Source organism: Sabethes cyaneus, chromosome 2 (genome assembly GCF_943734655.1).
Source record: "Sabethes cyaneus chromosome 2, idSabCyanKW18_F2, whole genome shotgun sequence".
In the NCBI taxonomy this organism is placed as follows: domain Eukaryota; kingdom Metazoa; phylum Arthropoda; class Insecta; order Diptera; family Culicidae; genus Sabethes; species Sabethes cyaneus.
In genome coordinates this window covers 35,816,859-35,844,220 of record NC_071354.1, presented here as the reverse complement: position 1 = coordinate 35,844,220, position 27,362 = coordinate 35,816,859, and the positions used below count along the sequence as shown (strand labels likewise).

Genomic DNA, 27,362 nt, shown 5'->3' with positions numbered 1-27,362 from the left:
ACTTTACTGCTCGAGGGGTGCTCTATTAAAGGATCACTCGTAGATTACATAAAAAACTTTTACACACTTTTTGTCAATTACCTGGTAGTCTGTTCTCTGTGGTACAAACTTTGATGAAAATTGGCCAAATAAATTTAAAACTGTCTCTAAATGATGACGCTAAAAATATTGACACTTGTCAAACATTACAGATGAAATTGTAAATGAAAGTTTCTGGCAACTGCAGTCCTGGGGTTCAACCAGGGGCTTGCGATGGGTGCCATGTTTTTGTTGCCAACATCTCAGCACATCTCGACAAAGGTTGGCAGCAAATTTACCTGTCAGACGGGCGCTTTTCTTGCAATAGCGCCCTTCGTTAAGTCGACTGTCAAACACCGTTCGTTAAGATAGGGATAGCACCCCGCTGGGTTCAACAAATCATCGCAGCCCAAGAGCCAGGAGTCGTGTCCCTTTTGACAGTTTATAACATTTTTATCGTTTTACGAGAGAAACAAGTTTGTTTTTTGACGGTGATTGAGCGAGAAAGAGAGCTATCTGGAGATTTTTTGTTGGGTGTTCAAAACGCACACGCACACACACCCGCCTGCCAAAACCAAGATGGCCACCGTCTTTTGCTCTTCCTCGCTGTCGTCCGTCGTAACAAAAATCGGATTTTAGTGCAAAAATATGGACCGATTTCCGTGCATACTTAGTGCAATTTAGCAGTTGAATCTCTCTGCAAGTGATTGAGCTAGAAGTTTACGGCCCGGGATCTCCCTATTGGACAATAAATGGTTCCGATTGTTAGTGGAAAATTGGGTATCCAGTCTTTTTTTGTGTGAATAAGTAGCACCGAAGCACGGAAAGGAAAAGTGAAATTCAGCGCAGTGTCTTCCTGCTGGTATCGATTTGTGTTTGTTTTAATTTTTCGGACCGCGTCCCGTGTTTTGAGTTGTTAAAAAAGTGTGAAAGGATAGCTTTATTTCTTTAATTTCATTCAAATTGTAAGGTGAAGTGGCCGCCCTGAGACCTTAACTACAGAAGCAATGAGTTGAGTTCGAGAAGGCGCCCCATTTCGCCTTGAGCAGCGCGAGAGTTGCGGAGTCCCTCAAAATAGGCGCAGAGCGCAGACACCAAGAAAATGGTAAAATTTTTCTTATTTTGTTTTTGTTTCGATCGATACTCGGTATGAGTTAACTGATTCCATATTTTTCTCTGTGTGTCTTTGTGTGGCATGACAGACGAAGTCGGCACAGCAACAGTCATCGTCGTCTGGTGCCACGGATCAGCCTATTCCGGTATCCGATCTGAATGACGATCAAGAATCGTCTCCCCAAGCCAGTTCGACGCCAGCGAAGTTGGCAGCAGCAGCAGCAACAACAACAACAACTGGAAAACGACACCAGCAGCAACAACAACCTCAAATGAATCGGAGGACCTCAACCCGTTTGACCTCAATTCGAAATGATAGTTTGTCTTCTTCCTCTTCGTCGTCGTCTTCATCATCGTCGCTATCTTCCGTTGGAGATTTAGACTTGGTGACAGACAGTAAGCCAACAAATTCCGAGGATGTATTCAAAGTGCCATCAACAACGTCCGCTGCTGGTTCAGGGCCAGCGGAGGAACAACAGTTGGAAACTGGAGTTATTTGTCGATTACCACTGGATCGTTTACAAGCTATCCTTGGGGTCCTAAATATTTTGAAGAGCCCCTCGGATGGCGAGCAAGGTGCAAGCTGTTCCAGTCCAAGTCCCACATATAAACTACTGTGTCTTTACTGCGACCGAACATTCACTAGCCAATCCCTGATGGCTAAACATACGGATCGAGTGCATCGAATATCAAAAGAACGTCGGAGTAGCAGTCGAGTTATTCCTATGGTGAGTGACGGAGCGTTTCCCAACTGCAGCTATTGTAACAAAGGTAAAGTGGCAACGGCTTCGGAAGATCTTCCGCAACTTTTCAAACACCTGATAGACCAGCATTCGGATCGATATTTTGCTTGCGACTTATGTGGTATCCGATTTGCAAGCGAAGAATCTCGTGAAGCTCACATAGAAACGCTTCATCCGCCGAGCAATCATTTGGAGAATCGCACTCGACCCAAATCGAAAGCTGCCCTTAAAAGTTTCAACGTGAAATCGACAAAAAGTTGTGAAATCGTAACCACTCCGCTTACAATTCAAGTCGATTTCGACACTGAAGCAATGAAGAATCTCACCATCGAAAATATTGACGCCGTTGATTCTCTTTCCGCTGCCCTCGGACTTGTCAGCAGCACCTCAACCGGTAGCACTCGATTACGTAGTTCGGGCCGAACATCAGCTACCCGGTCGACTAGTTCCATCGGTGCTGGCAAATCGAAGTTCGTCAAGAAAACGGACAAAATGTTGATGCGATCCTCAGAGCCAATGCTGTCACGGTTGGGGATCGCTCAGCACCGAACGTCACAGCTAGGTCGTAAGGCTATCAATACGAAAACGCGCCGGAAAGCAGTAACAACCGACAGTGCGAGCTGTTCGTCTTCTCTTTCCGGAACGTCATCCTCTCAACCGGACAATCACTACAACAAAATCACCAAACTAAAGACTATCCGTTCAACTCTGAATAATCCTAGCGGAAGTTCCGAAACCGATTTCGTGGTATCACGAGGAAAGAACGATATCGTGAGTACTTTCGATGAGGATTTCTATGAAAACGTAAATCAAAACGTCCGCTTGAACCTTAGCTGCCATTTGGACGGTAAACTAGAAGCGTCAACGCCGAATGCTCCGTCACCGGTCAGCCCGGTGGTGGCTGTTCCAGCGATTCGATCTACCGTCGTTAAGAGTCCCCTTCAATCAGAGAGTAAAATTCATGAAGCTACCAATCTGCCGGCACTAACCGTCTTTCCAACGTTGTTAACTGTTGAGCAGTACGGTACGGACCTGCTGCCTGTGTCCAAGATTAAAAAACCAATCACCAAAAACTCCTGGAAGTGGAAGTGGGACTTTGTCAAGAAGTATAAGTACGTAAATGAAAACGGTAAAATCGTGAAAAAAATCAAACAACCTACGCTCGGCCTGCGAGATCTATCCAAGCTAGACATGTGGACACAGCTTACCATGCGAACTAAGCACGAGTTGATCCGCAATCGTCGAAATCTCTATCAGGCAGAAGTTGGCGATAATCTCCGCCAGGAGCAACGCAAGCAAGTCAATGAACTGAATCAAATACTAGACACCCGAGTGCTACCCCAAATAACACTCGAACAACACGATCAAAGTATTATAAAATTAGAATCAGACACACTGAATGACGGCGATGGTGCCAGCGACCAGCTGCCAGAGTGGGAACTAGAATCCAATGCAGTGTCAGAGGAATTCATCAGTAGTCTGCAACTCCTAAAGCTGCCGAATTTTGGTCGCCGTCAGCAGGTTATACTCAGTGGAGAATGGGCTCGCCCTCGGTGTTATATCTGCTACTGTTGCGGCGATAAATTTAGTTCTCTCAAACAAGTAGAAGAGCACAAGACTTTCCGTCATCCGTACGTCTATTCCACTTACTACGAAATAGTTGGCCGCGAACTGATTGAGAAGCAGCTGTTCAAGCACTTCTTCATACCATTATCGGCCTTGACGATGCATCGTATCCACTATGCCCGTTTGTCCAACTACCCTCAAACAAGCTTCGATCAACGGCGAACACCGGCTCGACAACCATCCTCAGAATCAGCAGCAACGATAACCGAGATCAAGAGCGAGGACTCGTCCTCCAACGAAGCAACGTCGTTTTCGACGGCGACCTCCTCGTCGTCACTTTTATCACTCTCAGCACAAACTGCCAGCAGTAGTCTTTCTTCCTGTTCTTCGCGATCAGCCCTGAACATGCTTCTCTCCGCTGGTCAAGATTATACTACCTCTTTCACCAACTATCCATCGGAACCGGGACCGTTACAGTGCTCCAAGTGTCAAAAGGAGTGCGTCAACATTTTGGTTCTGTACGCGCACATTCTCAACTGCACCAACGACTACATTTGGCTGCAGGCCAAGAAGCGGATGAAGTATCGCCGTGCCAACCGGCGTCGTAAGGGATGCAGTCGGGCGGCGCTGGCTGCCCGCAAGGCCGCCATGACGAGCGCTGCCCAGTCGGCAGTGGAGAAGTCCGAAACGGCCAGCAATCATTCCGGCGGCGCCGATGCAGAAAGCAGCAGCAGCACCAGCGGTTCGGAAACAAAGAAGAAACCGAAATCTCCACCGAGACCACGCGAGAAGGACAGTGAGTATATTCTAGATTGATTGTTACATTATGAAATACGTTTTACGTAGCAGGATTAATTTTTTGTCTTACGGCAAGGTAGGGTGTCATTCCAAAAAAATCTAAACAAGAAAAGTGGTCAAGAATTGCGCGAGATAAATCGACGATTTGTTTGTCGATTTACAATATTTGTGCACCGATCGATCAGAAAATTTTTTACGCATCACTGTCGGAATTAATCAATCAGATGTAAGCCCGCTTTTGCTTCCCAAGACCGTGATATCCGTTTTTAGAAAAAAAAGTCATGCTCTTCAACCAATTTTATCGTTTAAACATTGAACCTAGTCCAATTTGATGTCCTGAAAATGAACGGTTATAGAAAAGTGAGCGACCATCCCTTATTATTGCCGGATTGTGTTAGCTTTAGCTAATTGATGATATTTTAACTGGCTGTCCTGCTGGCTGGCTGCTGTTAAATTTCAAATCAACCTATCACAATAAATGGTGCTGTATATCAACTATTTTCGAAGAAATTGGTGAATATGAATCAGTGGTAAATGATAGCCCAGATAAATTATTTATTTTTCTTTCGTGTTTCCTGAGAACGATGCAGCCGTTCCAACGCTGCATATTCCTGCTCTTCCAGGTAGCGCTTTTTCTCCCGAAAGATTTGGTTTCGCTGCATCTTCTTCCGTTTGTGTCTTTCCACGTTCTGACGTGTGGCACTGCGCATCTTGGCCGCCCGCGCAGCGTTCTCCTCATCCATCACCCTCCTACATTCATCGTCAAACCAATCGTTCCGCTGATTCCGGGCCACATGCCCGATGGAGCTCTCCGGTACACTGCTGATGGCTGTTTTGATAGTGTTCCACAGTCCTCGAGAGGGGCTTCGTCCAGCTTGTCCTCTTCCGGCAGCGCAGTTTCGAGTGAATGCGCGTAGTTTGCGGCGACGTCTGGCTGCTTCAGCCGCGCGAGATCTAACCGAGGTTGGCGTCGGTACCGAATGTTGTTCACAACGGAGAGTCTTGGGCGCATCTTAACCATCACTAGGTAGTGGTCCGAGTCAACGTTGGCGCTTCGATAGGATCTGACGTCGATAATGTTTGAGAAGTGCCGACTGTCGATCAAAACGTGGTCGATCTGTGATTCTGTCTGATTTGGTGACCTCCAGGTATACTTGTGATGGATTCTGTGCTGGAAAAAGGTACTACCACTGACGAACTGACATGACACATAGAAGAAAATTCTTCAAAAACCATCGTCCTACACATTTTGCTTGCACTCTAGCGCCATGCATAACAGCATGTTGCGGAGTAGCTTGCATTTGCAGGGTTTTATACTGGAAGTGTTTTACATTTGCAGGGTTTTACACTGTAAGGTTTTTACATTTGTATGGTTTTATACTAGAAACTCGAAGCAACACTTGAGCGCCGCGGTGTGGCCATGTTGCGAAACATGCTTTTTTTGAAAAATGCGTGGTCTGTTTGTCTGTGGTACTACGTACGGCCATATACTTGGAGGCGGCAAAGTCGATAAGTCTTAGGCCCATTTCATTGGTCCGCTGGTGTGCACTGAACCTTCCAATCACCGGTTTGTATTCCTCCTCCTGGCCGACCTGAGCATTGAAATCCCCGATGACGATCTTGATATCATGTTTCGGGCCGCGGTCGTATTCACTCTCCAACTGCGCGTAGAACTCATCCTTGTCGTCATCGGTACTTCTGAGGTGAGGGCTGTGCACGTTGATGTTGCTTATATTGAAGAATCGGCCCTTGATTCTCAACCTGCACATTCGAGAATTAATTGGCCACCACCCAATCACCCGTTTCCGCATTTCGCCCATCAGTATGAAAGCTGTACCCAGCTCGTGTGTGTTGCCGCAGCTCTGGTAGATGGTATGTCCATCTCTGAACGTACGTGCCGTTGAGCTCTTCCAGCACACCTGCAGCGCTACGACGTCGAACTTGCGGCTCTTCAATACGTCGGAGAGCACTCGAGTGCTCCCGTGGAAGTTGAGAGATCGGCAATTCCACGTCCCGAGTTTCCAATCTATAGTTCTTTTTCGTCGCGTGGGTCTATTCCGATTGTTCCAGTAAGAATTTATTTGTTCTTCGTTCCGTGCTTTAGTATTTTTCGTGGTGACGGCTTGCAAACCCTGCTACGCCACCCCCCTGTTTCGCCGGAGGGCCAACGAAACTCGAAAGAGCCCTCCTTTCCTGTCAGCATACGACCTTGGTTTCCACCGGGGTTGGTTACCCGATCTCCACGAAAGTTGCTCGTATCCCGGCTGGTACCACGAGGAGGTAGGAATAGGAGTTGCTGAATAAGAGGCTATGAACCACTGTAGGTTCTATTTTATGCCTACACGTGCACAAGGCACCGACGGACGTGATAAAAAATTTTTGGTAATTTCGAATTTGAAGTGTATAGGAAACCCACGAATACTAAAAGGGTGATATTTAGCACTTCAAATCACTCGTTTCAACATATGATGGCTTCTTTCCATCACATGGTCCATCGAATGGAAGCGCTGCCCTTCCACTGAGTAGATGCAATATACGAATTCGTACCACGCTCACTCCGATAACAGGAGATCTGAGAAGAGTAGCATTGGAATACGGGGGCTACCCTATATGGCATAAAGACATTTGGCATAATGCTGTTTGGCATAACGCCACTTGGCATAAATCCATTTGGCATAACGGTCATTTGGCATAATGGTCATTTGGCATAATGGTTATTTGGCATAACGACTTTTTGGCATAATTTATAATCTAGCCAGGTTTTGTTGTTTGGTGCTTAATCTTTATGTGTGCAGCAATTTACTGAGTACCTTTTCAGTTTTAAATTGTTATAACTCAGTCAATTTGGAAGATACGTTACGGAAATTTTGTGACATCGTAAAATTTGTTGATTTCAGGCAATTGAATCTGTTCCTTTGGAATCATTGATAGTCAATTGGGTACACAAGGCAAAATTAGAATTGGTTTCACTGATCCTTTTTGACATTTCGAAAGGACATGGTCACAGTAGTACTGATTGATCATATCGGAGCTGATTCTAAACGAATAATCGATGGTTTTAGTGCTAAGCATTTTTTCGAATCCTAAACTATAATCTGTGATCCTGTAGAAGCCAGTTTCGCAATGACCATTCAAAACAAAAATTTCTACCTACTCCAGAATGTTCAACCTGATTCATCGCATTATATGAAGAAGTTCTTTAAATGAATTTCTAGAGTTTTGACACCCACATCATGACAGTTATTCTTGTAATCCAACCAGTTCTCTACTTCATAACTGACACTCCATCGTAATTCCGGATTTTCTGGCACTGTCTTTAACCCTCTAACGGGCAACATCGTAAAAACGATGCGATCAAGCTAATGACTGTTTTATCATGAAAGTACACTCAAAAGAACCTTAAGTTCTGACTTTCATGCAAATATAATTATCTGCAGGAGCGCCAGGTTAGAAAAAGTCCAATTTCTCTTTTTCGTTTTTCATGTCTAACGCTCTACCAAGATATTTTTTCAATTCAAATACATTACAAAATTGATATAAAGCATGAAATTTACTCATAGACAAATTTGAAGGTCAATCATTTTGTTCTAGATGTGCTTTTTCATCAAAAGTAAAAAAGGAAATATTCGCGCATTAATTATTTTCGAAATTTTTCGGAATTTTTGTTTTTGAAAAATGATAACTTTTGAATGCATAGTCAGAATGTTGTGATTTTAATATCAAAATGTCAAGAAATCTGTTCTGAACACATTTTGCATATTGTCGAACCAAAACCAATTTCGTATGCGGCTCTGGAGCTTCAAAAGCGAATGCCGTCTACAGACGGCCTTACCCGTTAGAGGGTTAAAAGGCCAAATAGTCCTGTGTGTCTAAGCTAGATAAATTTACGAACCAAATGAACCTGTTGCGTCAAAATCAATTTAAATTTGTTATGACAATTGTTAAAGATGTTTTTGTAGTTGGTAAACGCCGACAAACAGTCACAAACTTTATGACATTAAACTCGATTCTTATAACACCAGTGAAAAAGCCAGTGACAATTAGTAATTGATAATTAATCTTTGCGTACCGATTTCCTATTCCATAGTATGCTAGAATGTCTTTGACTTTTGTGCTTTTCAAAATTCCTGGTAATTGATTATCTGCCGTCAACCTCAAGAATTTTTTTGTTGCTTCTTGCCGTAGAAAGAAATCTTGCATAACTTTTCGAAAAGAACTAAGAGTATCACTTAAAAACGTACCGGTGCGTTACATATACCTATAGTCTGAATTCGTTGAAACGATAGAATTTTGAAATACAAGTGCATTTTAGTTAGAGCAGGGCCCAACTAGAGAACATCCAATTAACGAACAGCCCAATAAACGAGATTTTTTACGAGCGAGTCATTGCTGTATTTGAAAGTGTTATTTACACTTCATATAGCACACAGTAACCATCCACTATACACTAAATACAAAGTCAAGTTTTTAGTATATGTCCAGCCAGCAAACAAAGACAAAACTTTTAGTCATAATAAAAAAATTGTTTTTTTGTTATTTTTCAACGAAACCTTGACAACAGATATCCCAAATTATCACTTGTAAGAAAAAATAAAAGCTTTCTAAATATGTCAAAATTTATTCACAGTTATGTCTATATCTTACTGATAATATTTTTGGAAAGAAGTTCTTGATTTGGAATAAACGTTATTTATGAATATTTCTGTGCAGGTAACCATTATTCAAAATCGTTTTCCGCTGCTTGTTAATGAGGACTCGTTAGTGATGGTAGCTGCGTGGGTACTATTTTGCGGAAAACCAATTCGCAATTGACCAAAAGGCAGATTATAGTGTTTCGCGAAAAGTATTGTTTGGTGGAAATTCATTTTGCGGAATGTACCATTTTGCGAGGAAAATTTTCGCGAAATGTACTATTTGGCGGAAAACTATTATACAGAAAGTTTCTTTTTTCGGAAACTATATTTCGCAGTTATCCACCTAATTAAGCCCATGGACTTCGATCGCCTCACAAAGAAAGTGTGATCCGTCCTTACTCGCTGTCGCTCGTTCGGACCCAACTGAAGGAAAGAACTAGAGGTCAGTAAACCTAGGAAAACAAATAAACCTAGACAGATGTAGTTTCTGCGGGGGGGCTGCCCCCCCGCAGTGGCCGGCGCTTCCGACGGCGGGTCACCGGCGAACACTCGCCGTTGCCTACGGCCGGCTCGCCCTGAATCATCTAGGAAAGTGACCATTAGGTCATAAAATAATGTTTGAGGAATTATGCCAAATGGCGTTATGCCAAATGGCATTATGCCAAATAGCCCCTTATGATTATGCCAAATGGGTTATGCCAATTGGCGTTATGCCAAATAGCATTATGCCAAATGACTTTATGCCAAATGGGTGCCCCCCGGAATACGATACGGTGTTAACATATCACCTTCGTTCAAAATTAAAAAGTTTTCGTTTAGATATTGTTACGCTACTAGAAACAACCAAATCAAAAATAGATTGGAGTCTACTAAATAAAATTGCTTGTAGCCACTGTGAAAAAGTTTACATTGGACAAACTAAAAGGAGCTTTGGTATTCGTTTTAAAGAACACACGTCTGCAGTTACCAAGGCAAACAAAGACGCAGGAAAACGGATACCTTTTTATTTTAAGCCTATTTTTTTTTTTGGCAGGTTTGACCACTGCGAATATTATTTTGATCTATTGTGGTAGGGGAGTGTCGTCGTGGTTGGGCCACATTTTGGAATTCGCCCATAAGGCCATTACAAATATTTTATAAAGTTTTTGTCCTTCCGGTGTTGGGCCACTGAAGGGGGGGGGGGGCGAAAAAAAAAATTTTGAAATTATTTGCAATGGCCTAACTTGTTTCATAAGGAATTTTGGAAATCTAAATACATCGTTGCAAAGGTCTAAGAATAAGGTATATTTCCGAAAAGTTTCGAAATGATTGCTTGAAAAATAAAAAAGTTATAGGCATTTATGTGAAGACAAACAATGTTGTCATAGTCGGACCATGTTGTACAGGGTGGGCCACCGCAGAAAATCTAAGACATACGTATTGAAATTCTATATAGAGACATGAAAAGCATGAGTTCTGTGAACAACGGCTCATATAGGTACAAATACCCTATTTTTAATTGAATTTTTGCGAAATTTTGGCGTTCTTGGTAAATCAATATTGCTACAATCGCCTTTTCCGAAGCGTACAACTACAATGAAAAAAACAACAAAAATCTAGATTTTTATCGTATTAATTTTTACGGCACATTTTACGTGACTGACATTCTCTAGCGATTATTGCGCTTCTGCGCTTAAAATTATGGTGGCCCAACCATGACTATTCAAGTAGCCCTTACAAATAGCACTTTTCTAGTATTTCATCTTAGCCTTCCTAAAACACCTTACAGGAGGGGATTTATCTATAGTCCTCGTGTGCAGCACATTACACTCATTTCTTGAAGAAAAGTTCATAGTTCATTGCGCCTAGAATTTTTTTTATAAGATTTAGTTGCTGAATTTAGTACGGGTGTTTTGAATACACGATTGAAACTCACAATATTGTAAAAAGTTAACTATCAGAGTAAGATGTTTTACAATGGTTGTATCATAGATATCATGAGTTACTAAAACTGTAAAGTCGTGATGGCCCGACCATAACAGTGGCCCGACGATAACGGCAATACCCTATACTTCTTCTTTTGTCTAGGTATTAGTTGTCGACAAAACACTATTGATGGAAGTGTTCGTTATTGTCAATTCATACCTCTTCTCCCAGTCCGGCATTGCACTTCTTATGAAGTTTATTACCTGATTGGGATTTGACACGTTCCAGCGTTACGGGACACTATCCCTACTATGTTCCTGTTTCATCAAATCCCTGGTATTCTAGTGGAAAATGAAGTACTCCTTAAACAACTATTTTACAAGGTATTTTCCAAAAAATTGGTGAAACAGGAGGCGATTCAAAGGGTAACAATGGGTGCTAATTGTGTCTCGTAACGCTGGAATGTGGCATTTGCAGACCAGACTTCGAAAGGTTCCATTGTTCCTTAAACGAAGATTCTTAGTCTGCGAATAGTTAGTGCGCTGCACTGGCAGAGCAGATGTTCTGCGGTTTCGCTTTCGAATTCGCAGAGTTGGCAAGTATCATTGTCCAGCGTAACAATCGTTTTGAGATGGCGTTTGCTCGGGCAGCGACCGGTAAATAGTCCTATTATACTTAGTTCGGGTTTCTTCAAATTAGGCAATGATAGGCTTTTTTACGATCTGGCTGTATAAAGCGCTTTGACTGTCTTAGTCCTGTAGAGGATTTCCGATTTTCCTTTAAGTGCCTTAAACGCTGGTGTACTGTCAGAAAAAATACATATCTATAATTTCTAACCAGGCAGATACGTATACATTCGTAGATCGTATATTTCAGCCTGAAACACTATGTGCCAGTGTCCCATTGGTATTGAAATATTTATTCCTGGGCCTGTGATGCCAGCTCAAGTAGCGTTATTCATTTTTGACTCATCTGTATAGAAAACTACAGAGCCCTGGCGGATACTCGGGCCTCCTTGTTCCCAAGTACCCCGTCCGGTTTCTATTATTTTGAAAGGTTTTACGAAGTTTGTCTTTGTTTCCATCCAATCTTCGTTGTTGATTATAAGCTTGCTCAGCTGAAAGTTTTTGAGGATTGACAGCTGGCCACTTATATCTCCATCACTAACTTGCTTGTGACGTGTTATTTTTACTGCATGTTTCACCGCCTCCAACTGTATTACCCGATGGAGAGGTAAAAGATGCAAGATTGCGTCTAAGGCTTTTGATGGCGAGCTTCTGACTGCATCGTTAATTATTTTAAGTCTAAAGTAGCGGAACATACATTCCAGAATATCTATCCATTAACCCCTGAAAACATCCATCTCCTTCGCCCAAGTAATGCACCGTGGAAATTGGATGTTTTTGAGAGTCCTCACTCCTTAATACTAACACAGGAAAACATTTTTTCATGACTCTTCAAGCTTATTTCAAATCTAGCATGACATGGGACGGATCAGCTTTCCATAAAATCGCCCTCTGCTGAAAAATGAAGCAATTTGGAACAGAACTTGTCTACACAAGCTCGAACTTAAACATCTTAAAAGGAGGTGTGGATCAACCACACCTGTAGTAAGACAAAAATTTTAGTTTAAGGGGAAATCCTACTCGGGAAGGGCGAAAAATAATGGATTTTCGGGAACTTTTTTTCGAATGATGGAGTTAAGATTGTATACCATTCCCCCGAAAACCATTCCCCAGAATTCCAAACCCCAGAATGACCCATTCCCCAGAAAACTATTTCCCAGAATATACCATTCCCCAGAAAGTCATTATCCCGAAAATACCATTCCCCAGAAAGCCACTTCCCAGAACCTACCATTCCCTAGAAAATTTTGTCCCAGAATGAGCTACTTAGAAAGTTATGATAGATCATTCGGGCGAACGTTACTGGGCCGAATATCAGTAGCTCTAATAACACTAGCTCGACTGTAATTCTAGCGGTTTGGAGGATCTCACCGTTTCAGTTATGAATCGTTACGAGAACTAAAGGTTTGTAACTAACGGTCAGTAAACCAAGGCAAAGGAATAACAAGAGGTGTTTTCTGCCTAAAAAACAAAAACAGTTGTCACACAGTGTTGTTAATCAAACAGTTAGAATCAACAGGTAATCAGTTACTATGATTGAGTATAAAGAACAAACAGCTGGAATTTATTGCGAAAACTGAATTGATGATTTCCAGGACCTGCACTGCCTAAAAGCATTGTATTGTACCTTAGTTTACCCCCTTTTTGAAAACGCCAACGCGCGCCTAATTTGGACTCCGCATAAACTTTATTGGAAGCTTCAAAATGAACGAGTGCGCAAGAGGTTCAAACAATTGGCCTTGCGTAGTTTGCCTTGGCACAACCTGGACAATTATCCCGATCGCTACTGCTTGCCTGATCTAGATAATTAGAACGTCGAAGCAAAATTCAATGGGCTTTGTTTGCGGTAAACTGTTACATGGTTGATTCACCGCAATTACTTTCGTTAGTGAATTTCCGTGCAGTACAAGGATCTTTGTGACCATCCCCATCAATAATTCTACCAATTCGCCCTAGTCAATTGTTGGGTATATGCTGTCCTTACTCGCTGCCGCTCGTTCGGACTGAACTAAAGAATAACCCCTACTAGTCAGTAAGCCTAGGAAAACGCCCGCACCTAAATAGAGGTGGTTTCTGCGGGGGGGCTACCCCCCCGCAGTGGCCGGCACTTCCGACGGCGGGTCGCCGGCGAACACTCGCGGCCTACGGCCGTCTCGCCCTGAATTATCTAGGCGACGCTTGCTATTAATTCGGTAATAAGCGTGACGCGGGAATCGATTGCTTGAAACCCCTGCTTCCCTGCGGATTATAGACGATTTAGGGCGAGACGGCCGCAGGCCGCGAGTGTTCGCCGGCGACCCGCCGTCGGAAGTGCCGGCCACTGCGGGGGGGCAGCCCCCCCCCCGCAGAAACCACCTCTATTTAGGTGCGGGCGTTTTCCTAGGCTTACTGACTAGTAGGTGTTATCCCTTAGTTTAGTCCGAACGAGCGGCAGCGAGTAAGGACAGCATAGACTTATAAATTGACGAGACCGACACTTAAACACCTCGTCTAAAATTCGTTTTCCTAGGCTTACTGAACTCTAGTTACAATCCTTTAGCCATACCCCTCGCAATAATTAATTTACAGTTCGAAATTATTAATCGACAAAGCTGCTGTTATAGAAACTTTAATCAGCTGGTGTTACATTCGGGTATGTGGAATTCAGGGTATTGGGGACACGGGAAAACATATTCTTCTTTTTCTAATTTTGCTTCTAGTTGTAAGCCAGCCTTTTTTATTTCCAACTTTCTTTCTGGGGATTGGCTTTCTAGGGAATGGTTCGTTCTGGGGAGTGTCTTTCTGGGCAATGGTATATTCCGGAAAATGGTACATTCGGGGGAATGATTTTCTGGGAAATGGTGCTTTCTGGGGAATGATTTTCTGGGGAATGGGATTCTGGGAAATGGGTTTCTGGGGAATGGTTTTCGGGGGAATAGTATACAATCTGGAGTTAAATCTAAGCGTTTGGGTATTTTGGTTACTGGCCGAGAACCAACGGAGTATTGGAAAATGCATTTCAATGATGATTTTGAAACTTTTGGTCGATACCTAAATTGTTACGTAGCGATTTTTGAAAATTCAAAAAATTCCCAAAATGGCGGCATTTTTTCAAAAGAAAGGTGTTTTTTCATAAAAAATCGCCAATTGAGAGTTCCGAAAACATTGAAAAATGAGGTATCAAAAAAGGGTCACGTAACAATTTACATAATTCATTTCTACATTCCTCAAAACAGCCAAATCAGTCCATCAGATTCTGAGACACACGTACCGCCAGCTAAAAAAACATAGTTTCGAAAGCGTTTAAAATTTCGTACAGCGATGCCTTTCCCTTGAAGGTGACCCCACAGTTCTTGCTGTAACTTTTCAACGAGATCAGATATCAAAAAATCCTTTTGACAGGGTATATGCCTCACAAAAATCCCTCAGGATTTGAACTGACAAAATCCCTCCGTCTTTATCTCGACATGTTTTGGCTCGCGGCACAAAGCCTTTGCGGAATGCGTTCAATTTCTTGTAGAATTTACACATTTTCTGTGAACGAAACAGCTGTTCCATGTCCTCGCACTCCATTTCTTCCAGGCGACGCTTCCTAATTGGCTACTCAGTTATACAAATGGCAGTATTTCCAGATATGGCCACGTAGATGTGCTAAGTAGGTGCTTGCGGTTTGTCACAGCTATGTTGGGCACCTCTTGGGCGAGGGTGGGATTGTCCTCTGGGGGTAGAATTCAACGCGAAGGGTAAAGAAAGGGCTTGCGATTTATTCCTTGCTTAAGTCACACGGCTACGCCTATGCTCCATATGTCCATAAAAAGCCACTGCAGGAATAAGTTTTCTACATATTGCAAGTTTTGTGCGAGTTTGTCAAAACAGAACTTGATATGTTGTTGTTGTTATTAGTTTATTAGGACTTTTTAAACGCAAGGCATTCATTCGAGTCCTTTTAATAATATTACAAAAAATATGAAAATACAAATCATAAGTGTAATTCTACACTTAGCTGGATTGTTTTCGTTACTTGTCCGTGTTTGTCTCGGAAGTACGGTTTAGAACTTCATATGGTTTGTTTAAGAAGTGAGGTGAGTAGAGAGCCTTGAGTCTGCTCTTTTTATTGAACCTTTAAAAGAAATGTTGTATAGATAGTTTATCCCCTTTTACTTTAGCCCTTCCAAGCGTCTTACCACGCTTCTTATACGTATCTTTGGCTTGTAGTCAGCTCGTTCCGTTTTACTAAATCGTACGCCGTCTTGAAATCCCCAAACTGATGATGCGGCTGCAGGTTGTACTCCCTAAACTTAACCAGAATCTGTCGTAGGGTAAAAATTTTGAACCATCGTCGAGCGACGTCCATCGTTTTTTTAATCTGTCAGATGGTTGAGTGTTCAAGAAGTTCACTACAAACAATGTGTCGGATTTGCATTTTAGTAAGCAGAATTTCTGAAAGTAAATTATCATGAATAAAAATCAAATTTATGATGATTTCATCTTCAATATCTACATTAATTTTTTTTTTCTATCTCCAGGTGACATTGTGAAGCGGCTCACGGCGAACCTGCCGGCAAAGCGAATCTCTCGGCAAATTCTCCAGATGACTAAGCAAATTCGGAAGCGTCCTCAGATGAGTCTAACGAAAAGCGGTAAGAAGCAAGTTGTCTCCACTTTGGCACCATCGAAAGCCGGAGTGCCGCGTGGAGCGAGCGCCTCCACGGTTACCAAGCTGCGAAGCGGGAAAGTATCTTGTGTTCCCAGTACCAGTAAAAAACCACCAACAGGAAAAAGCAAACTGTCCACAAAAGTACCGGCTACCGGTCGGAGCTCGACGCCAAAAGATGAAGCGGAGAAAGTTCAACAGCCCAAGGAAGTAAAAGAAGTCAAACAAGAAAAAACGGAGGAAATCAAAAAAGAGCAGACTGAAGACACTAAGGAGGATGAAAAGAAGGATGAGAATCCTCCGATGGCAGCAAAAAATAAAAAACCGATTCCAAGGGGAAAAACTCTTCCGGTACGGGGAAAACACTTCGTTGGCAGAAGAAGCGTGCACTGGAAGAGTAAAAAGAAGGTGTTACCTTTCCGAAAAGGACTGGCAGCTAACAATCGAATGTTACGCAGTGGCTCCGTTAGAATAGCGTCTACTAGAACGAGAAATAATTCGAAGGCAGTGTCGTCGTCGTCGTCGTCGTCGCCAGCGAGAAAGGAACTCAAACAAAAGGAAGCTAGTCCGGTCTCCGCTAAGAAAAATTCAACTAAGAGCAAGGAAAGCAAGAGTCCCGTCAATGAAGGCAAGAAGAGCGAGCGGAGTTCACCTGTAGCAGAAACTGGAACCGCAGATGTTAAAGAAAATGTAGTAGAGAAAAATGAAGAAGGTGTGGAAAAACCTCCGGAATTAGACGTTGCAAGCACACAAGAAAAAGAAGAAAATAAGGTGAGACAAATTGATGAACCTTGTATTGAAAAAGTGCCTGAAATTAATATCAAGAATCCTGACAAGGAAACAAGTGACGGCCAGCTAAGTAGTGTTGATCCAATCGTTTCTGCGGTAACTCCGGTTAAAAATGTTGAATCTCCAAAACAATTATCCTCGCTGCAAATGGAACCAGTCGCAGAGGAGACGCCAGATCAGCCCATTGTACCGGAGCCAGCTGAGCCTACAACGCCTGTTAAATCTCCATCACAGGTATCATTGTCAGCTTCCGTCACATCGACTCCATCGACACCTTCATCGCAACAAGCGAACAAGAGAAAACCTAAAAAACTTAACGACTGCATTGCGATGCTGACGGGAAAGCTATCGGAAAAGCTTGGAGTAGATTTCTTCAATCATGTATCGATGAAAAATGCAGAAAAATGTCAGAAAAAGACTTCTCCAACAGTCGAAACACGAGCTTCAAAGCAAGCACTGTTCACATCACCGAATCTGATCTCTGTTCCGCCCCAAACGCTGGCAGTATTACCCTTGCAAATACCTCCTCCGCAGGTGGCACCACTTCCGCTGGTAACGAATACGCGTCACTCGCCGGCACCACCGAAACCAGTAATGCTCTCACCCGTTGCTCCGATCGTGACACCAATGGAAGACATTTCCGACGAGCCTTTAAATTTATCTAAAAACAGTCCTATTGGTCGAAGTATGCCACCCCGGACGCGAGATGTGTACAATCATCAGAAGCAGCATCTCTCGCCGCCGCCTCGATCACCCACAGCGCCAGCACATTCACCGCATCACCTGCCTCCACCGTTAACGCATCATCAATCACCACAAACGCAACACCAGCACCATCATCCGCAGCCGCAGTATCAGCAGCCAGGGCCATCGGCCCCCAATAGAAATCTTCCGTCGATTAAGCTTCCACCAGGACTTATAATTGAACGAGTCGAGTACAAATCAAGACCAGTAATTTCCAAGGAAGCTCCATCCGTTACTATCGTTGCCCGTCGGCAGCCCCCTCCCTCGATAGAGAATCGATCAACAATGCCCCCCGTAACGCCTCCAGTCGAATCCTCACCACCGCCTTCACTGCCGTCGCCAGTTCGAAAGCACCACAGCACCCAACAGCAGCAGCAGTACGGCGATCCTAGGAAAAGTACGCCTACAGTTCAACAACATCCATCGGTAAAATTGCCCATTCCTCAGCAGCTTCCTCCACAGCCTTCCATTGCGTCAACTTTGAGGCAGGAAAGGCCGTTGGAGAATCGCATTTCCGTTACTATAACAGAAGCAAAGAGTCATCAGAGTCCCATCAGCAAACAACCTCCGGTTACACTCAACATTCCGGAACGTCCACCAGTTATCGATAGAAACCCTCCGCTATCGTTGAACCCAGCTCAGCTTATCATACCGACTGTCTCTAGTTCTGTGGTTCCGACTGTTCAATCTCAACTGACAACCACCACTCCAACAACTACAAGTACAAGCAAGCGCAATCGTCGCAAGAGCCTCTTCATTTCACCACCGACAATGAGCGACCCGTCATCAGCTGCTCCAACTCCGGTTGCATCCATGGTGCCACCGGCTCCCTTTCTTCCACTTCCATTTCTTTCGCATTCACTCCTTGCTGCCCCACCACTGGGGCTGGATCTGCAACGTCTAGCAGCCGTTGGACTGCCACCGCATTTGAAGCCTCCCGTTATCCCGCCACTGACGATACCATCTCCGTCGGTATCTTCGTCTGCGGCAGCCGCCGCCTTGCTGGAAAAAATTTTGCTGCCCAATCGAGACGTTATTGTGAAGCAAATTGAAAACGCAGCAGCAGCGGCCGCACAATCCCGATCTGCGCAGCAATCGCCGAAAAAGGCACCGGAAGAAATCGTTCCGGTGATCGAAGTGCAGGTAGTTCCATCGCCCACCAAACCAACTGAACTATGTCCACCGCCGGTGGAGAAGAAAAGTCGTTCCCGAGCGAGAACATCTCGGGCCAAAGCACAAATATTCACCGTTCCCGAGAAGCCCCAGCCACCCCGACAAGCTAGTCCCGATGCAATCAATGCACCATTTGAACCGGAAGTTATTCTTCAAGTTTTTCCAATTGAACCTACTCCATCACAGCCCACAGTGCTTGAAAGCGTTGAACCACCCGCCGAGCAACCATCGCCGAAAACGGATTCGGCAACGATACCGGAATTACCGCTTGAAAAGCCGCCAGAGCAAACCACCGAAGAGACAACGGCTTCGGTAGCGGAACCGGAACCAAAGGGCACCGAGGTCGAGCTAGAGTCGCTGAAAAGCAGTTCCGATACGCCCACCAGCGCCGGCAGCAACAGTGGGAAAACCGTTCGGAAACGACGAAAGAACGAGCTTGCTTCCATCCTTTCGGATCAACTGCTGGAAAGTTTCAAAGAAGTCGATCAATCGGCCCTGCAGGATCTGAAAATGATGCACGATATGTCCTGCGAGAAGCCGGACGTTAAGTTTTCGTTGGAGCAAATCCCCCAGCTAGCGAAGCGTAAGGTGCTTCCCCGCCATCCGGACTTGCTGGCGAGAAATTCACCGACAGTGTCCAGCAGCAGTAGCGGCAGCAGCAGCGGAAAGAAGACTCCGGCTAAAAAGATTGCCAAAGAATCTGCGCGAGAGCAAACGGTTGCTGTTGAGGAAGTTAAGGAAGGGGAAGCCGGGAAAATGAACGAAGAATCCACGCAGAATGTCCCGGTGTTGCCGGAGGAAAGTTCTAAAGCAGTTGAACGGGTAGCGGAAGTAGTTGCAGAAAATGTAATTGTTCCGGCCGAACAAAATGATAAACCAATAAATGTTGAAACGAAGCCCGTGGATGACGGTGTTAAGGAGCAAACTGCGACGGAAACAACCATTCCCGAAGAACAGGCTGCAGAGAAGCAGAAGAAAAAGAGTGGAAAGAAGCCTACCGGTAAAGAAGTGGCTAACGAAGACCCACCCGAAAAGAAGGTTCCCGAGAAGGCACCTACTCCAGCACCAGCACCGCCAGTAAAACAACCGCCGGCGAAGCGGCGGACGCGTAAGCTTTCCATCGACATCGATCGGCTGGCAGGACTTGAACGAAAGGGTCGACAGAAGCAGCAGTACTTAAACCATCTGGCCAACGTTGACTCTGTCGAGAAATCAGTGACCACTAAAAAAGGTAAAGGTACCGGTAAAAAGACTGCTGAAGGTAAAAAATCCCAGAATAACGCAGATTTTCCCAAGCCGACTACGGAAGAGGTTACTGTTGAGCCCAAAGAGAAATCCTCCGAGGAGAAAACTGATGAAACACAGTCAAAGGAACAAACGAAGAAAAAATCGACGGCTAAATCTCGATCGAAAACGCCCTTCCCTTATCCCCAACAACAGAAGGCGAAAAAGACTGATTTGGATCGCTTGAAAGATACGTTGAACATCGAGACACCCGCCCAGTCCAAACCAGCCAGCAAGAAGAAGGGTTCAACTCCAGCTAAACCCTTGAACGACGAACCTACCGCTAGCGTTCCCGCAGCGGTTCCCCAAGAGGAGATTACTCCGCAAACCGCAGAAAAGCGACCTACGAAACGGAAGGCTGGTAGCGGAAAAGCAACCAACGACGATAGTCTCTCGAATGACAGCGGTGGCAGTACACCATCGCCAAGTAAGAAACCGAAAGAGGAGGCAAAACCAGAGCCTGCAAAGACTCCGAAACGGTCGCAAACTCCGGCGATAGCCGCCGAAGTACAATCGAAGCCGAGAACTCCATCGCCAGCTGTCGCTCCTAAAGCGCCGAAAGCAAAACCAACCCCACCAGCACCGCCGAAGCGAATAATGGCCCGCCGGTCGTCCGTGTTTGTCGACAAGAATTTGGCCCAATACATGGAGGAAAAAGATGCCGAGCAGGAACGGCTCCTGGCGGCCAGTAGCTTCAAGGACGACTTAATACTGACCTCTCGGCGGGGCACCCGTAGTCAGGGGGGAGTTGATTTTAGCCTGGTGGCCAGCTTTGCCGAAGCCGCAATGAAACCCCGAGACCCGAGGCGGAAATCTGCGGCGGCCGTAGCTGCCGCAGCCGCCGCTGCCAAGCGTGCGGAAGAAGAGCGCCGGCTGGCGGAAGAAAATCGAAAACAGCGGGAGGAAAAGGAAAAGATACTACGAGAGGCGGAACGAGAACGGTTGCAGCGGGAAGAAGAAAACCGGAAGGTTATGGTTGCTGCGCAACCTTTGCGGAGGATTAGTGCGCGGCGAGCGTCCGTCTATGCTGCCATTCAACCGGAGGAGGAATCGCAACCAAAAGCGGTGGAAGAAAGTCTGGCGGATATCGGTAAAGCTACTAAGCGCCAGTACCGACGACGGGCATCCGTCTATCAAGCGGTGTCTTTCCTGGATGAGGAGGAGCAGCAGCAAAAAGAACTTGAAGACAAGCCTAAAGTGACACGTTCAAAAACACCCGGTCCAAGCGATGTGTGGGAACATGATCTGAAGTCGGTCGGTCGGAGACGCAACCAGAGCGTGTTCAATGGAACGCCGGAGCCTACCATAGAGTCCCTGTTAGAGCCTCTACCGACGGCAACAACCGGCACAAAGCGCAGAACCAAAAATAGTCAACTAGCGGAGAATCTCTCCAAGCTGTTCAACATCGAAGAGGAGATTCAGCTTATCGACCGAAGCCGGCGGAAACCTCGTAAGAGTAATACACCAATTGCGTTCGAGTCTGCGGCGGCCAGTTCTACGCCGGTCAAGGAAACGCCCGCTAAAGAAACAAAGAAAATCGATGAGTTGGTTAAGGTGGTCGAAAACGAGGTAGCTAAGGCCAGTATTGCGCCAAAACCTCGCGAATCTTTGTCGTTCTCGAATGACGACGAAGACGAATCGCCAAAGCTGAACAAGCTCGTACAGGATATTATCAACAAATCCGACTCGGAATCCGATTCGGAAGATGATAATATGTCTTTGGCATGTTTTGTTCGTCGAGATGATAGTTTCCTAAGGCCAGCGACGGGTCAAGCGTCCTCGGTCAATGATTCGCTGGATGCCACTGCAGAAGACGAAAGCAATAGTGCGATCGATGATGATGCGAGCGTAACAACCGAAGGACCGCTCTTCGGTGGTAGTATTAAGAAGCGCAAACGCAGAAAGTCAATTTGTGTTACAAAACTACGTCGGCCAAAGCCGCCAGTGGACGAAACAAAACCCGTGGTTACGTTCAATTGCGATCTGTGTAAGAAAGTTTTCAAAAAACAAGACGCCTACAACAAGCATCGCATGACACTGTCGCACATTGCAAAGCTATCGGAACAGGAATATCTGGAGGCACAGCGGAAGGAACAAGAACTGACGGCTGCAACGAAACCAAATGCTCCAAGTCCGAGTGCAAACGAGGATGTGTCAGTCGGCGACTCGTCCCCTCCGAATACCATCAAGAACCTCAGCCAGGAGGAGAAACTGTTCTACGAATGTTGTTCAATGCTGAAGGAGAGCAATGCAGACAACGAAAACATCAACCTAACGGTGTCGCTTAAGTCGGATGAAATGACGGCCAACGCTGGACTGTCGGCTGTTGATCAAATCCCTCCGCCCAAAGTTAGTGTTACCTATCCGACTTCGTTCGTTCCGCTACCGCAACAAAGCAAAACAACGGAAAGCAGCTGCTTCAACATGGGCGACAGCTTCCCCTCGTTCCCGGACGTAAGTGAAAGTGAAAACTACATTCAAACAATTAATCAACGAAACCTTGGCGATCAGTATGTTAAACTGACCACGGTGGAACTCGGACAACAGTCGGCATCGTCGGAAAACGAAGGCAACCTGTCGCCACACAATTCGACGAAGTCGACCAGCTCGCAAGCGTCGGTGTTTTCGCAGAAAACTTTCAAAACCAAGGGAGCCCTGAAGGGGTACGACAACTTCAAGGTTTCCATACCGATGAGTGGGATTCAGATTGCCAAGGAATCGAAGCTGGACACGTTGGCAGATGTGGCTTTGTGTGGAGACATCCCCAAGGAGTTTGAGCTCACCGATAACGGAGAAGAGAACGATACATCGGAGGAAATTGCTGCTCCAGCTCCCGTTGTGAAAAGAACGGATTCACCCAAAAATGGGCTTCAAAGTACTACTGCCCGCTCACGTACTTCAGCTAAGAAGGAACAAGCAGCAGCAGCAGCAGCTGCTGCTGCCACCAACAAACTTGGCTTTAAAGCGAAGAAGAAACCATCCGCTCCTTCAAGTACTCCAACGCGGTCAACTCCCAAACGGGGTGGAACGCTGAAAAAATCAGTTTCCAACAAATTAAGCACCCTCAACGCATCCGAACGGAACAAACCAGATCCCGAGGACATATACGCATTTCAGGAGTCTACCCCGGAAGAAACGGCCCCACTAGCGTCGTACTCGTCAAACAAAAAATCAGCGTCCGGCGGTGGCTTGTCTGCATCGACTGCCACCAACAAAAGCTCAAACGCAACGGAAAAATCTGCTAATTCTACGGTCACTACCACCACTGATCAGGGCGACGACAGTCAGGTCTCCAGTTTGAGTTTCTCCGATCGGGATGATTTTGTGTACGGGACAAACAATCTGAGCGAAGAGGACGAAGACGACAAGAGTAGCAGCTACAGCAGTACGCAAACGACACCGAAGAAGCCGATCAAGGCGGACGTGCAGAAGAAAAGCCTTATAATGGGACGAATTTTCAAGAAAGCAAAAGACAAACTAAAGGACGAAGCTGGCTCGAAGAAAGAACCGTCGCCAACCGAAGGTGCTGTGAAGCCGGTGGCAAAAGACTTCGACAAGCTGTTCGATACGCTGAAGAAGCTGGAAGTGGAGAAAAAGAGCGAACCGGAAAGCAATGACACTTCAGCGGAAAGTAACGAACTTGACGCTAGCTCAGTGGATCCCAAGTTGCTTGAGGAGTACGAAGACGAGAAAGGTGAGCGGAAACTTCGTAGACGAAGTATTCAAAAGAAACTGACCGAAACTTGGGACTCGGATGAGTATGAAGATTTCAACCTAAGCGACGCTGTTGGTTTAGTCAAGAAGAAGGGCGACAAAGGAACGGCGAAGGCACCCGATGCCAAGACGTTAGAACTTTCGGATTCAGCGACAGAAAAGTCGGGAGAATCTGCACTTAAAAACGCCAGTCAGTCAGTCAAAGCGGAAACCGAAGCGAAAGCGAAGGCTGCAGTAACTCAGGATGCTAAAAAACCAATCGTTACGGACGAAACGATCCGGCAAGTAATGGAAAGTGTTATTATGGAAGTGTCGATGAGTAAAAACCATCGCACGAGAGATAATAAACGGCGCAGTAAAGGCGGCAAGGCCGCCAAGAACTCTGCGGAGGATAGTGAGCCGCCAGCGAAGACAGAAACTGAAGACGGTGGTCGAGACTTGTCTGCTGCTTTGGACGAACACGTCCTGGAGTCCAGCGTAGTGATCTCTTCAAAGACCATTACAACTAAGTTCAAACAAAAGCTAAACCTAGCGCAGACAGGCAAGCAACAGCAGCAAAAGCAAAAACAGGACAAGCAGCAGCAGGTGGTTGGGGAGGAATCGAAAAAGTCAACAACCAGCAAATCCTCCAATAACAACAATAACACTCAAACCCAGAAAGCGTCAAAAGCAGCGGCTTCTAAGGCTTCGAAAGAACCAACCGAGCCGCCGTCGGCGGCAGCAACCAAAAGCTCCAACGCCACCAACAACAGTTCCAAGTTGAAACAACGAAAAGGACCACCGAAAAAAATGAAAAACGTAGCATACGATCCGGACAGCGACTTCGAGGATAACATCAAGTGCAAGAAGGTTAAGAAAAAGTTGTTGGAAAGCGATATCGAAGCGAACCTTAAGATCGAACAGCTGAATGCTACGCTCAGCGACAGCATCCTGATGCCGGCACCACGCCGTAAACGCAATGCTGCCGAAACCCTCTACTTCTGGTCATCATCCTCATCGTCGTCGTCGGCTTCGGCCAGTGACGATGACGATGATTCGGCGGGCGATTACGCGCAAGCTCCCGCCAGCAAAAACAAAAAGCAGAAGAAAAAAGCCACCCCAACAAAGCCGAAGCAGGCGGCCGGAGCCGCCGGCGGAGGTCACCAAAAGTCTAAGCCAAAATCGAAACAGCAACAGCAGCAGCAACAACAACAATCGGCACAGCAGCAGCAACAACAGTTGGAATCTTCTCAACAGCAGCAGCACCAGCAGCAGCAGCAACAACAGCACCAGCAAAAGCAACAGACCGGCACCGCAACAGTGGAAACCGGTGCTGGAGATGACACCAGCAGCAGTAGCGAACACATGCAACAGCACGGCTGGATCGTGGGCGATTCGCATAAAAAGCTAGTGACGCTACTGGCGCACGCCAAGGGCAAGCAGGACAACCGACCGGTCAAAGCGACGGGCAACCGGCGGAAGACGTAAGTAGCGTTAGACGTAGGAAGGGAATTGTATATAAGTGAATGATTGGGAAAGTGAGTAGGAAATGGGGAGTACTATACGGTGTTACTGATCGTAAGATTGACCGGTCCAGTGAAGCTTAGTTTCAGCGTTTCGTCGGGTGACCTGTGTTTCTTTTTTCCCGTCTATTTTTTTTTATTTTTGACAGTTTATTGACTTTTTCCAACAGGGTTTCGCCAATTTTCTGTAAACAAAAACCTATTGAAATTTCACTATTATTAGGCTTTTTTTTTGGCAACAAAGAAACTTGTTTGATGGAAATTACTAGCGAGTGATAGAGAAGAAAAAGAAACTGTAAAAATACTTGTTGACGAGTACGGAACGGGTTGAGTAAAATTCTGTAAATGCGTCAGTAGCACAGATCGTGAAGCACCAAATAAGCTTTTTTGTGTTTTGGGCAAGCATGTGAGATTTCGTGATGATAGTCCCGTTCCTGTCCACGTTTGACTGAATCGTACGCCGCCTTAAAGTCCACTAGCAGATGATGAGTCTGCAAGCTGTACTCCCAGAACTTTTCTAGTGACTGACCCAGGGTAAACATCTGATCCGTCCTGGCGCAACCGTCACCAAAACCAGTTTGGTGCTCGCTGACGAAGGACTCCGCTAACGTCTCAGCGTTTAGAACGGAATACGGGAAAGAACCTTATATGTAGAATTGAGTATTGTTTTTACTCTCGTGGCGATGTCCTTTTTTAAAAAGGTATTCGATAATCAGGCGCAAATCTTACACACGAGATACCTACTGGTCAGAGTCGGTATTTGAAGCATTCAGACGATGGCCATTCTTCTGGCTGCGGCGAAATTTATGAGCCTCAGACGGTTATCATTGGCCGACAGATAAAGGCTATGTCTTCCAATGACAGGACGGAAGAATTCCTCCTCCCGATCTGCGCATTAGGATCTCCGATAATAATTTCCACGTCATGTTTTAGGCACTCTCGAGTCTACCATAGAACTCGTGCTTAGCATCAGCGGCTTTATCATTTGTCAGTGCGTATACATTGATTAGGCTTTAGTTGGAGAATTTGCCCTTAATTGTCATCACACATATACGATCATCTTTGGGCCTCCAACGGATAACTCGTTGCTTTTGCTTTCCCAACACTACGAAACCGGTTCAATGTCCTGTCTTTTTACCGCCACTGTAGTATAGATATATTGGTACTTGAAAAAAGTGCCTGCAATGAAGTCTACTGCGCGGAACTCCCTTTCTTCGGAATTTGGCCATGAAACTTGCTGAAGAGCAGCGATCTCCATTACTAGTCGTAGTCCGTCTTACCAATCGTAATCCATTAATAGTTTCCTTGTTCTTTGCCGTGTCATATGCCGATTGATCTGTTCCGTATTTTCATTTTTGTTTTCCGTGGTAAATGAAGGTTACGGTATACTACCTTACTGGGGTCGCGATACCTACATCTTGCCTGGTCTGCCAGCGTAGGTATAGCTTGCGGGATACAGCGCTTCATATTCAGTCGCTCACTCTGAAACAGACGCTTTTTGAGCCGCGCCTCATCTGAGGAACGCTCCTTCCAGGTAACTCTCACCGTCTGGAAAATCGCTCGTATTCCAATCGCAAAAACTGATAATCCTGAGAAGCTGATTGTTATACAATGAGCATAATTTCTGCCCTATCCAAAATCTTCGAGGGGCTAATTACTATTCAACTGAATGACTTCTTCTTCTTCAGCATAGAGCCGGGGTGGCTCGTGCTGTTTCAAGTTCTCGTCTCCATTCAACACGGCAGGGGCGCATATGTCCTCCGTGAGCAGCGTCACGGCTTGAAGTCCATAAAGGACCAGCGGTCTAATAAAATAAGGGTTTTGTACATTGTTAGCTTCGTGCGGCGGCGTACGCTTCCTGATCGTAGCGTTTTACGAAGGGCAAAGTAGGCCCGATTTCCCGCTTGGATGCGCCGCTGGATCTCCGTACTAGTGTTGTTGTCCGCGGTCACCAGCGATCCCAAATACACGAGCTCCTCTACCACTTCTAGTTCATCGCCGTCAACAGTTACCGTCAGTGGGGGACGCGCGTTTTTTTTCCTTTGAGCCTCTTCCTTTCGTGCATTTGGTCTTCGACGCATTATATTTTAGCCCAATTTCACTAGACTACGCTTTCAGTC

The 27,362-nt window shown here is 45.4% G+C and overlaps 1 protein-coding gene across 1 annotated transcript; it reads left to right on the top strand.

The window, feature by feature from the left end:
- Positions 1 to 655: 655 nt before the first annotated feature.
- On the top strand, positions 656 to 26,981 carry LOC128735280 (serine/arginine repetitive matrix protein 2). The gene is made up of 3 exons (XM_053829771.1): positions 656 to 1,123; positions 1,221 to 4,236; positions 15,909 to 26,981. The coding sequence occupies exons 1-3, from the start codon at positions 1,121 to 1,123 to the stop codon at positions 25,205 to 25,207; spliced, it is 12,318 nt and encodes a 4,105-aa protein (XP_053685746.1). The 5' UTR covers positions 656 to 1,120; the 3' UTR covers positions 25,208 to 26,981.
- The last annotated feature ends 381 nt before the right edge of the window (positions 26,982 to 27,362 follow it).

Coding starts and splice junctions, on each gene's coding strand:
- LOC128735280 (XM_053829771.1), top strand. Junction 4,237..15,908: donor GAGACCACGCGAGAAGGACA/GTGAGTATATTC, acceptor TTCTATCTCCAG/GTGACATTGTGAAGCGGCTC.